Source organism: Lathyrus oleraceus, chromosome 6 (genome assembly GCF_024323335.1).
Source record: "Lathyrus oleraceus cultivar Zhongwan6 chromosome 6, CAAS_Psat_ZW6_1.0, whole genome shotgun sequence".
In the NCBI taxonomy this organism is placed as follows: Eukaryota; Viridiplantae; Streptophyta; class Magnoliopsida; order Fabales; family Fabaceae; genus Lathyrus; species Lathyrus oleraceus.
In genome coordinates, this window is record NC_066584.1 from 30412814 (window position 1) to 30425878 (window position 13065).

At 33.1% G+C, this 13065-nt stretch overlaps 1 protein-coding gene and 1 non-coding gene across 2 annotated transcripts; both read left to right on the forward strand.

Moving 5' to 3' along the window:
* The first annotated feature begins 9004 nt into the window (after positions 1–9004).
* On the forward strand, positions 9005–12242 carry LOC127096909 (photosynthetic NDH subunit of subcomplex B 3, chloroplastic). The gene is made up of 6 exons (XM_051035442.1): positions 9005–9296; positions 9379–9492; positions 11046–11099; positions 11270–11332; positions 11751–11813; positions 12007–12242. The coding sequence occupies exons 1-6, from the start codon at positions 9144–9146 to the stop codon at positions 12040–12042; spliced, it is 483 nt and encodes a 160-aa protein (XP_050891399.1). The 5' UTR covers positions 9005–9143; the 3' UTR covers positions 12043–12242.
* Positions 10533–10628, forward strand: LOC127099483 (small nucleolar RNA snoR1). Its single transcript, XR_007793979.1, has one exon. It is a non-coding gene; the product is annotated as a small nucleolar RNA snoR1 (small nucleolar RNA).
* Positions 12243–13065: the final 823 nt, after the last annotated feature.

Here is a 13065-nt window from a genome sequence, read left to right on the forward strand (position 1 = left end):
AACTCCAAACTTTATTAATATCAAGTCGTCTTATATCAAATTTATCTTTCACTTATACGATAAAACACAAAAAAATGCATTTTAGGAGGAGTCTCCAATTGAATTGGCGACTCCTCTTAAAACCTACACAGGGCACCAATTGGATTGGCTAGGGCACCTGCCCTAGCCAATCCAATTTGCGCCTCCATTCAAGTTTTAAGAGGAGTCTTCAATTCAATTGGCGACTCCTCCTAAAAGTGGGGTATTTTGGGATTTTTTTTGAAATTAGGGGTATTTTGGGAATTTCCTTGAAAAATTGGGTTATTTTTGTAAAAAAAAACCCTCTATTAAAACTAAACTTAAAATCAACTAAAAATATAGCAAATTTAAACACTTGAGTATTTAAGCACATGCGACTACTATCTATTATGTTCTATTTTGACTTTATGATTATGACAATACCATGCTTTACTAACTAAATTTTTATAATATGAGTAGTTATTATGATTTAAGATAAGTATGGTATAATGTCAAGTGTAGTAGATGTAACTACATCTTTTTTTATTAATCTTACCGGTGTAGTCTACACAATATTGGAACTACCAATTAATGATAGCTTTAAGTTTTATGATTAAATAAAAATTTGGACAAGTCCATGATATCTACCGGAGTTAAATGTAAATAGTAGAAAAACTTCAAATGTATCAACTAGGTGAAACACTATTTCATATTTTCTATTCAATAATCTAATATATTCATTTTCAAGGTAAAAAATCTTAAAAGTAGAAAAAAAAATTATACTTCAAATTATCAAGAGATACGTCAACTAAAGTAGTAGAAGGATGAAAGTTGTTAAAGTTTAAACCAAGTTTTTTTTCAAGAATATTTTTGACAAACTATTGATCAATCATCTCCAAATAATAATTTTAATTCATTCACATCACTCTCTTATTTAAGAAAACTTTCAACTTGACTTTCATTTATCACTTTTTCTTTAACATCAATATATCGTGGGAATTTCTCTTTAGTAGGCACTTCTTCAAACTCCACCTTAAAAGAATTTTGCAAACTTGACAAATATTTAGGGTGAGAAAATAGGGAAGAGCTTTCAAATTTTGTTGAAAAAATACTCTCATATTATCTATTTTTGTCTCTTAAATTATTTCCCTCATTCTGTTTCTTTTGAAATATACTACCGAATTTTCATTCAATCTTTTCTTTTCTTTTCTCATTTTCTCTCAAATCTAACTTCTCTAATTTTCTTTCTACTTTTGTATACCAACTTTCATAAATATATTTTGCATACTCTGGATAAAATATAGAATCTTGAATTAACCCTCGTCACATATATCTATTTTCTTTTCTTCTTTAACACTTTCTTCATATTTTCTCAATCTTCTCTCTATTTCATACCTCTTCCTCCCGCTCTAAGCTTTCAAGTCTTTTTTCTTTTTCTCTATGTCTCATTTCATACCTTATTTTTTCCTCATCTTAATCTCTAGCATCAATTCTCATCATTATACAAAAAGAAGTCAGTAACAATAATAACAAAATAAAAGGACATCTCCACTCAATTAAGTATTTATACTCTTGAATTTCTCACTCATATTTCACTCGATTTATGACTTTTTAATGATATTAATTCTTGAGTTTTTCCATTCAAAGTTCTCTTTTCAAGTTCTTAAGAAAAGAACTCAAGCAATAATCACAATCAACCGATACTAAACACAATGCAACAAATCTACAATGGATTTTAATAAAAGAGCTCAAATAGAAAGTAGTTAAGACAAGAGAAGGAGAATTTTCTAAGACAAACGAGAAAGTTAAGCATAAAAAGACATACTCAAAGGAGTTATTAATGAAACAACTTAATGAAGGTTGAAATTGACTATGTGATTCGAGTATGTAAATGACACAAATATGGAGAAAGAGATGTGCTAATGTCAAACTTGCAATGTATAATAGAGATAAACAAAATTAATGTATTAAAATGAACGATTCCGAAAATTTAATTATTTTTTTTAAATTGACCTTTTATAAGTTCTTTTGGGCATAATCACTTTTTTTATAAGTTCTTCTCATTTTTCTAATAAATATAGAGTTTTGAATTTTCACAATCAAACTCTATTGAAGAAATAAAATTAAAAACAAATTTGCAAATGAAATTATGGATCTTGCAATAAAGAAGATGAAACCCATATTTTTTTCTGTCTCAAAAACAACCGTCCATATTTTGAATCTAATCAAAACTGAAGCAAGTAATCAATCAAGTAAACCCTCCAACATATATAATAACACTTATAATCAACAAACAATTCAAGAATGAACAAGATTTGGAACAAAATGCAACAAAATGAAGTTAAATTTTCAAAATTTTCAAGAACACAATAATTAAAATAGAAATTAAGAATAAAGATTGTCACATGATAACAAGCTCTCGAGACCACATGATATAGGAGAAGATGCTTTCATATTTAATGAAGATTTAATCAAGTGAGTTTTCTCGATAAAGTGACACATAAAATAGAAAAATACAAAATATGGATGAGGTTAAGAAGATGAAGTAAAAGGATGTCACAACCTTAAAGATTGATAAGCCTATGAAAAATCACTACAGTAGTAAATAATTCAAAGATTCCATTAAGATTTCAATTTAAGAACCAAAAAGAGGTGACATAACTTACTCACATTTCTCATGAGAGTAAATTCTAATTAAATTGATCATAAATGACATCAATTTATAGACATGCATTGGGTTACATCAATTTTTTTCTAAAATAAATATAACGAAACAAACATTAACTAATTTTAAGTTAAAACTATTAAAATTTCAAATTTGAACTAAATAAATTATTATAAGGCAAATTAAAATAAAATATTTAATTATTTTCTTCATACTTTTGATTGGTCTTCATCAGTGTCAAACAAATGAGCAATCATTCTCAAACGAAGAAGGCAACAAGGTTAGTAGCAAAGTACATTATAGTTGCAAGTAAATTATACAAGATGAGAAAAACTATGCCAATGCTAGGATACTTTGTGGAAAAGTCAATTTTCCCTGATGTTAATGGATGTACATGAAGGTGTATACCCAGTTTTCAAACTCCTTTTTGTACGGTTTTAAAAGTTCGGATATGAATGAATGGTGCATATATTACTTTATATATATTTAGTTTTCAAACTCCTTGTTGTACGGTTTTCCAAAGAAAGAGCAGGTGTTTCACTCGAAGAATTATGGAGCAAATGTGAGGTCTCCAAATGTTCATCAATATATTATGATATGAATCTGGATATTCTGGTATGAGTATATTGGTGATAAATGATGAACATTGTTCATCAATATATTATGGTATGAATCTGGATGTAGTTTAATGGTACACAACTACTCTTAGTAATCATGGTGACTATGGTTTGATTCCGCCTAAAAGTAAAATTTTGGGATTTTGTTTTTAATTTAGGTGAAAACTCTGTGTAATATCTTGAAACAAACTGACCATTTTTATTGAATTTCAATGACAGAATAAATAGCCACAGGCTAAACAACCATCCCACAATTTTAGGCTGATTCTAACTGACCACTAGCCCACTCCTAAACTTGCTGCAAGCATAAACTAACAGACTTTGACTAATTCTAATTTAAAGGGAAATAATAGACTATATTAATTAATTAATAACCTAATGCATACTAAGTTGCAGCTGGAAATATTCTAACATCCTCCCCTGAACTGAAGCCTCTTCATCCAAGATCTTCAGTTCACTTCCTCATGATTGAACTCTGTTAAGTCACGCATGCCGAGCTTTCCTCTGAGTCTCTGAAAAATATCCAACTTGACTACCTTAGTCATTACATCAGCAACTTGTTCATGTGTTCCACAGTGCTCCAATTCTATTATGCCATCTCTAACTAAGTCTCTTAGAAAGTGAAACCTTACATCAATATGTTTACTCCTTCCATGGAGAACAGGATTCTTAGAAAGCTTAATTGTGGAACTATTGTCACACCAGATCTTTGTACCTTCCTTCACACTTGATGTCCATCCCATCACCTCCAGAATTCTCTTCAACCACACACACTGAGTAGCACATTGAGATGCTGCAACAAATTCTGCCTCTGTTGTGGAGAGAGTGACGACAGGCTGCTTCTTAGAAGCCCATGAAATAGCTCCTCCTGCTAGAAAGAACACATACCCACTTGTACTTTTCCTATCATCCCCATCACCTGCATAGTCACTGTCTGTGTAACCCAATAGACATTCATTCCCAGCATTTTTCTTGTACCATATACCATAAGTGAGTGTCCCCTTCAGATACCTGAGAACTCTCTTTGCTGCTAACATGTGTTGTCTTGTTGGGGCTTGCATATATCTACTTAGCAAGCAAACTGTATACATTATATCAGGTCTTGTGGCTGTGATATACAACAGACAGCCAATGAGCTGCTTGTATTGAGTTGCATCAACAGAGATACCATCACCTTTTACAGATAACTTAACACCGGGTACCATCGGATTATGAACAAAATTGCAGTCCAGCAACTGAAATCTTTCCAGAATCTCCTTTGCATACTTTTGTTGACTGATAAATATTCCCTCCTTACTTTGAAATACCTTCACACCCAGAAAATACCTCATTTTTCCTAAGTCTGTCATTTCAAACTCAGCATTCATTGATGACTTAAACTCTTCCAATAATGAAGTAGTATTGCTAGTGTACATCACATCATCCACATATACACTTACCAACAACACATGAGCTCCCTTCCTTTTGATAAATAGTGTGTGCTCGTATGTGCACCTTTCAAAACCAGCCTTGAGAAAGTATTTCTCGATTCTACTGTACCAAGCTCTTGGAGCTTGTTTTAACCCATAAAGTGCTTTCTTAAGCTTATAAACCTTTGATTCCTCCCCAGCAACCACAAACCCTTGTGGTTGCTCCACATAAACATCCTCGGCAAGCTCACCGTATAAGAAAGCACTCTTCACGTCTAGCTGACAAACAGGATAGCCATGGTATGCAGCAAAAGCTAGGAAGACTCTAATTGTGTCCCACCTAGCCACAGGAGCAAAGACTTCAGTGTAGTCTATACCTTCCTTCTGAGCGTACCCTTTCACAACCAATCTTGTTTTGTATTTATCAACACTACCATTCTTCTTCAACTTTGTTTTAAACAACCACTTCACCCCAATCTGCTTCACACCTGATGGTAGCTCAGTAAGACGCCATGTATTGTTCTTCTCAATTGCTTGAATTTCTTGCTTCATAGCAATTCTCCATTTCTCCTCCTTCACCGCATCTTCAAAAATTAAAGGATCCTCTGCTGAAGCTAGCATTGCACATAGATCTGTTTGACTGAAACTCAGATCATAGTCTTCCAAGTACGAAGGAAGTCTCCTTTGCCTCGGTTCCAAATCTGTAGCAGTCACATTTGGCTCATTCTGCACAAGGTGATCCTCCGCTTCATTTGTAGGATTCTGATTACTTTCCTCCTCGTTGTCATCTGCATCTGAATCACAATCTTCATCAATACATCCTTCCCATATCAGTGTTGTTGATGAAGAACTACTTTCAGGCTCACTATCCCATCCCTTCTGCTCATCAAAGCTAACATCTCGACTAACAACCACCTTTTTAGTGTTGGGATTATACAGTCTATATGCCTTTGATTCTTGAGACATTCCAAGAAAGAAACCTCTCCAACTCTTATCATCAAGTTTCTTCCTTTGCTGATCTGGAACATGTACAAAAGCAACACATCCAAAGACTTTAAAATGCTCGACTGAAGGCGGATTACCTGTCCAAAGTTCTTGAGGAGTTTTATCCTTGTTAGCAACTGTGGGACTTCTGTTGAGAATGTAGGCTGTCCAGGAAACTGCTTCAGGCCAGAAAGTAGTAGGTACCTTGGTATCTTTCATCATGCATCTGACCATATTCATAATGGTCCTATTCTTTCTTTCTGCTACTCCATTCTGTTGTGGAGTGAGAGTTGTAGTGAGCTGCCTTCTGATTCCTTCTTTAGCACACAAGTCTTGGAACTCTGTAAGAGTAAACTCTCCTCCTCTATCTGTTCTAAGACATGTAATGGCAGATCCTGATTCCTTCTCAATTTGAGCCTTGAATTTCTTGAAAACATCAAATGTTTCTGATTTTTCTTTCAAGAAAAAAACCCATAGCTTTCGACTAAAATCATCAATCACTGTAAGAACGTACCTCTTCCCGCTGCTTGATTGAGGAGTGATAGGGCCATATAGATCTGCATGAAGCAACTGCAACCTCTGGGTGGATTTCCACTTGCTTTGCTTTGGAAAAGCCTTTCTCTGCTGCTTCCCTACCATACAAGTTGAGCAAATTTCAGAATTTCCGGTTAGCTTGGGCAGACCTGTAACCAGTTTCTTCTTCTCTAACTTCATTAAATTTTGATAGCTTAAGTGTCCAAATCTACGATTCCATAGAGTCAACAAATCTTCCTTGTCACCTGTAATTTGCAAACATTGATCTAAGCTTCTTTTCTCACTTTTCTTTGGCATAGTGTGAAGCACAAACATTCTGTTTGTCTTCATTTTGATTTGCAGTAAAAGTCCTTTCTCCTCATGAAAGACTTTGCATACATTGTTCTTGATAAGAAAGGTGAGTCCTTTCTCCTGCATTTGGCCAACACTAAGCAGATTTGTTGTCAAACCGGGTACATAGAAAACATCCTGAACCACAAGCACCTTTTGTTCTGTTACCAGCCTTGCACTGCCTTTGCCTACAACTTCAAGTTTGTCGCCATTTCCCAACTTGACAGATCGCCTGAATTTCTCATCAAGAGTGACAAACCATTCCTTGGTTCCACTCATGTGATTGCTGCACCCAGAATCTAGAAACCACCAGCTCTGCTGACTCTCAAAGCTTTGATCTCCATAAACCATTAAGCTCACTTCTTCATTCCTGCTTTGCACTTCTTCAATAGTCGCCATAAGGAGCACTTCCTCTGTCATATCATCATGATGATATCCTGCATTGGAATAATTTGCTTGAGCATTCCAATCAGGACATTCATTTTTGAAGTGTCCGAGTTTGTGGCAATGGAAACACTCCACTGTATCACGATTCCAGGGCCTTGCTCCTCTACCTCTTCCTCTGCCCCGAAAATTTCCTCTACCGTTGCCTCTTCCACCTCTGCCACCATAGTCATGAGTAGCTTTTAAGGCCTGATCATCTTCACCACTCTTCCTGTTGAATTTCTGTTCATGTACCAACAATGAACTCTGAAGTGCATCAACCGTTAGGGTGTCAATATCTTTTGATTCTTCTATAGAGCAGACAATATAATTGAATCTCTCTGTTAGGGTGCGAAGAATCTTCTCAACCACCTTCACATCATCCATTGTTTCACCACAATTCCTCATAGCATTTGCCACCACCATGACTCTTCCAAAATAGTCATTCACTGACTCACCATCTTTCATTTCCAACACTTCAAAATCTCTCCTAAGAGTCTGCAGTTGTGCTCTCTTGACTCTTGCATTGCCTCGATATTTGTTCTTCATAGAATCCCACAATTCTTTGGCAGTACTCTTCTTGGTGATCGTCTTCAGAATAGTCTTGTCGATTGAATTATAAAGATAATTCTTTGCTTTGAAGTCCTTCAGCCTCATATCCTCCTGCGCCTTTGTTTGAGCTGGAGTAAGCGTATCTCCCTGCGTCGGCTCAGTGAAACCATCGGTGACAACTCCCCAGAACTCTTTAGATCTGAGCAAGTTCTCCATCAACAAGCTATAGTGATTGTAATCACCGTCGAACTTAGGTAGGCATACCTGTGCAAAATGACCATTCTCAGTCATGATGAAAATCCTCTCAATCACTCCTTTTTTTTTTTAGGTTACAGTTTGTTCCTCGCTCTGATACCACAATGTGTAATATCTTGAAACAAACTGACCATTTTTATTGAATTTCAATGACAGAATAAATAGCCACAGGCTAAACAACCATCCCACAATTTTAGGCTGATTCTAACTGACCACTAGCCCACTCCTAAACTTGCTGCAAGCATAAACTAACAGACTTTGACTAATTCTAATTTAAAGGGAAATAATAGACTATATTAATTAATTAATAACCTAATGCATACTAAGTTGCAGCTGGAAATATTCTAACAAACTCAGCTATGACGTGTATATAAAAATAAACGTCTTTTGAACAAAATAGATGGAAAAAACTATTGTGATACTATTTGAATAATTAAAAAATCAACTTAAATTTTTTTAAAATTAAGGGATCAAAATGGATCCTGAGATAAAATTAAAGAAATAAAAAGAGTATTTTGCCTAAAATTACTTCTAAAAAATTGCAGAGGTGATGGGTTTGGAATAATTATTTATTCATATGTTTGTGGAAAAGTCAATTCTCCCGATGTTAATGGATGTACATGAAGGTGTATACCCAGTTTTCAAACTTCTTTTTATACGGTTTTCAAAGTTCGGATATGAATGAATGATGCATATATATATATATATATATATATATATATATATATATATATATATTATATATATATATATATATATATATATATATATATATATATATTTCAAACTCCTTGTTGTACGGTTTTCAAAAAAAAGAGCAAGTATTTCACTCCAAGGATTATGGAACAAATGTGAGGTCTCCAAATGTTCATCAATATATTATGATATGAATTTGGATATTTATTGGTGATAAATGATGAACATTGTTCATCAATATATTATGGTATGAATCCGGATGTAGCTTAATGGTGCACAACTACTCTTAATAATCACGGTGAATTTGGTTTGATTCAGGCTAAAAGTAAAATTTTGGGATTTTGTTTTTAATTTAGGTGAAAACTCAGCTATCATGTGCATATAAATAAATGTCTTTTGAACAAAAAAAAAAAAAGATGGAAAAGACTATTATGATACTATTTGAATAATTAAAGAATCAACTTAAAATTTTTTTAGATTAAGGAATAAAAATGGATCTTGAGATAAAATTAAAGAAATAAAAAGAGTATTTTGCCTAAAATTACTTTTAAAAAATTGCAGAGGTGATGGGTTATTCATATGTTTATCTTTAAAAAAACAATATCTCAAACTTCAAAATACAATTTTTAGCTCTTTTTTTTTTGTTGTGTTTTTCTTATAAAGCATATATCAGAAAAGAAAATGGCTTCTATAAATATATTCACCCCGGCTCCACTCACCGCCGGCGGCATCCGGAATCCAACTAACAACTCCTCCCGGCGGCGACCCAACTCAGTTTCTTTCGTTTCTAATTCGCCGGAATCTCCTCCCGAAATAGAACTCGATTTCATTGCGGTATCTTTTAAATCATTTACATATTCTCATGTGCGGCATTAACTAGTTTACAAATTGAAGTTGAAATGAAAATTGTTTGCAGCCTAAACCGGACGGCGAGGGTTCGTTTCCGGTGGATAAAGCGAAAGCAATAAGCGGCGAGAAGCTGATGAGGAGCATCATGCTGGATAACAAGATTGAACTTTATGCCACCTATGTACGTTTCACACCACAACCTTCCAATCAACAATAATCCACCACCATGTACTTTTTTTTATTTTTCTCTTTTTAATTTTTCTTATTTTATTTCAATTCTCACTTTTTTTTAAGAGTATTAAATTCAATCTTCATAATTATACTTAAAAAAAATATTCTGTCAAAAATCCATATCCCTCCATTCTGAATAATATTATACCTTTTTATTTAGTTTTTTTACAAAATTTTCTATATCATATAATATCAATAATTGTAGAGTTTAATTGTTATGCATTTTTTAGTGTAAAATTTTTACACTATCCATGATCACACTACGGTATAAAATATTTTTACACTGTCAACCAATCTGTATTCCGCCAAATCACATATTTAATTTTAAAATACTAATATGACATGTTAGAATATTATAATTCTATTGAATGATGATGTAAAATTAGTTTACATCGAAAATACACTATCTTTAATCTCATTCATAATTATATATCAATAATTCATGAAGTTTGTTTAAAAATCTTTTTAACAAGTGAAGGAAGACGTAATTAATTTAAAAAAAAAAAAGCAAGAAGTTGAGTTCATTTGCTACGGATCTAACTCATATCCTTGGTTATGTCCCCACAATAATATGAGTTTAAAATTGATAAATACTTCACACTAATAATATGATTATGAAAATATCTAAAACCAAAAGGATCTATTATTTTAGAAGATATAAATGACTCTGGATAGAGTTATGGTTTTAAAGCGCGATTGCAGTCATTACGCTGTGCCATGCATTGCAATGCAGATTTTGCAGCGCAAATATTGTTTTGAGAGAATGGTTATTGTTAAGAGAGAATGGTTATTGTTTGGTTAGTAATTAGAAATGAGAGGTGAGATAGCAAAGTTGTGTCTTGCTTTGCTACGGTGGATTAGTATTTTTGATGCAGCATAGGGGAGGGGAGGATGACTTGCAAGATTAGCATTACAACGCTTGGGTTATTGAAAAAGTGTACGAGTGAGAGTGGAATTGAATATCTGGATTAGTATTTTTGTTTAAACAAGGACGAGGATGAAGAGTGCTCGGTATATTCTGAGACCTCTTATATGAGATGAATCAGAAGATTCATCTATTAGCAAATAAAGCAAACTCTCTGAGTCCTATGCTAAAATATGATATCAAATAACTGCTTTTCCTAAATTTTCTCTAATTAGAGATTCTTTTCTCCTCGGCTTCTTGTTGAGGCAGTTAATCTTCTGTTTGGATGAGATTAATAAATTTATGACAGGCTTATTACAATAGATACTTGCAATGCAAGTAACTAACCTAGGCCTAGTTACAAGTAAAGCCTTAATAAATATGGGCCGAGAGGTGCTTCAAAAACACATATTTAAATTGAGATTTTGCATTATATCAGAAGATGATTGAAATTTGAGAAGTTTGGTTTTTTTTAGTGAAAACAACCTAAAAACATGGTCAAATTTGTTTCTTACAGTCAAAAGAAAAGGAATAAATTGCATTTAAGAGTTTTCATTATTATTGTGGTTTTTGCAAACTAATGTTAACTGTTACAACAGGGAAAGTTGATGAACTGTGGGGGAGGTGGTAGCTGTGGAACTTGTATTGTCGAGGTATGGATTTCTGTCTCACATCAAATTAACATGAATCTGTGCTGCTTATAAAACATAAAAAGACATGACATTGTGCGCAATTTTGTTTGCTTATCAACTCGAGTTATTATCAGTTTCGATGTGTTTGTGTACGTGCCCGTGTCAATCCTTCATATTGATTCATGTTGCAGATAATTGAAGGACAGGATCTTTTAAATGAAAGGACAAATACGGAACTTAAATATCTTAAGAAGGTATGTTGCGCGTGTGTCTCTCTCATGCACACACACGAAACACTGCAGTTTTACTAGTATTTGAGAGATGATCATTCCTAAAATACTTAGCACATTATAATCTAATCTATTGGAATCAAATTGTATGTAAATTCAATCACATAGATTGAATTAGTGAAATGTTTGAGCCTTAATCGGTGAAGGTTGAGTTGATTTGGATGATGTTCCGAAAAACTTGTAACTGATTCACATTCTAATTTCTAAGTGATTTAACTCGCTAATCAGGTTTTTAAAACATTGATTCGAAGGTTGTTAAGCCAGTGTAGAAATATTATAATCTCTTCGAAATTATGGACTTTGAATTGAACTCATTTCAATAATAATATGGTGCTAGATTTTGAAATTAAGTAATCTTTTGAGCTGTGTCTGTTTTAAACAGAAACCTGAATCTTGGAGGCTGGCTTGTCAAACTATTGTTGGGAACAAAGAAAACTCTGGCAAGGTATCTTTCAAAATAAACCCGAATCTATGGTTTGTTCTTATTGGATGCCAATTTCATCAATTTGATGAAGACTATGGAATCTTCTTCAGTTCTTCTGTTTGTGTTAAAGAATGAAATAATGTTAATTATGACTGATTTTCAATAAGTAGAGTAGTTATAATGGATTAATGTATTTGCTATGTTGGGGTTTTAGGTGGTTGTTCAAAGGATTCCTCAATGGAAGAAGTAACATACCAAGCCAAGTACCATATCATGGATTTTACATCATTCATTTATCAAAAATCTTGCTTTTATTTATAATGTAAGTTTGATGTTGTATAATGTATAATTTCCCTTACACGTTTGAATATAATGCATGCTACTTTACTTTCTATTCTTTGGGGTACAATATTGTAATATTGTAATAATTATTATTAGATTTTGATTTAACTGTGTGTTAATCTTACTATGAAGTATACTAGAATTTTTTTAGTATAATAATAATATTATTATTTCATTTGTATAAAAAAGATTGGTTTTAAACTCTCAGCATCGCTCTCCATCACCCCTGTGTTGACCTTGAATACTATTGGGCCTTTTCTTAATGGATCTATATTGGGCTTGTATGGTCCATTCTCAATCTCTTTTCATTCTTACGTGTGCATTACACATTCTTGAAATTTTGAAAAAGCTTTTTATATTTTTGGAAATGCAAGATACACAAAAATCACATCATCTTTTGTTTTTCTAAGATCCATCTTATCTTATAAAAAATATGATCAGGAGATGCATATCTGTATAATATTTAGATGTATCTGGAGATGCATCTTCGAAACACTTTATGTATTTAATTGTGGTATTTTTATTTAATGTGCTGGTTAAATTAACGACTCAGTGATATTTTCGGAGTTGTATATCCGAAAATGTCGAACGAGAAATTGGATAAAACGTCACCTTGCATCATCTTCTTCTTCATGCTAAAAATATTCTTCGTTTTCAAAATCCTTAAAAGATTTATCTCATTCTCAGTCAACTTTTCAACATAAAACGTCATTTTTGTATTTCATCACATCACATCAAAGGGAGAAAAAAAGTTAGAATTGCAGATAAAATTTATTCATTTCATCCCTCATTCCTTTCATTAATATGATATTTGAGCTGAAAAAAGAACGTTGAGTCTGAATATGTATCTCTGGACAAAGTTTGGTGTGGTCAGGAGATGCATATCTGGATTTACCTGATACTTTGAGTTTTAAAGCTATTTTTTTTCTCC

What these genes read in the sequence shown, in the direction of transcription:
- LOC127096909 (XM_051035442.1), top strand. Translation starts at nt 9,144, where the DNA reads ATGGCTTCTATAAATATATTCACCCCGGCTCCACTCACCGCCGGCGGC. An exon ending in TAGAACTCGATTTCATTGCG is followed by an intron (nt 9,297 to 9,378) that starts GTATCTTTTAAA and finishes AATTGTTTGCAG; the next exon opens with CCTAAACCGGACGGCGAGGG. An exon ending in GTGGAACTTGTATTGTCGAG is followed by an intron (nt 11,100 to 11,269) that starts GTATGGATTTCT and finishes TTCATGTTGCAG; the next exon opens with ATAATTGAAGGACAGGATCT.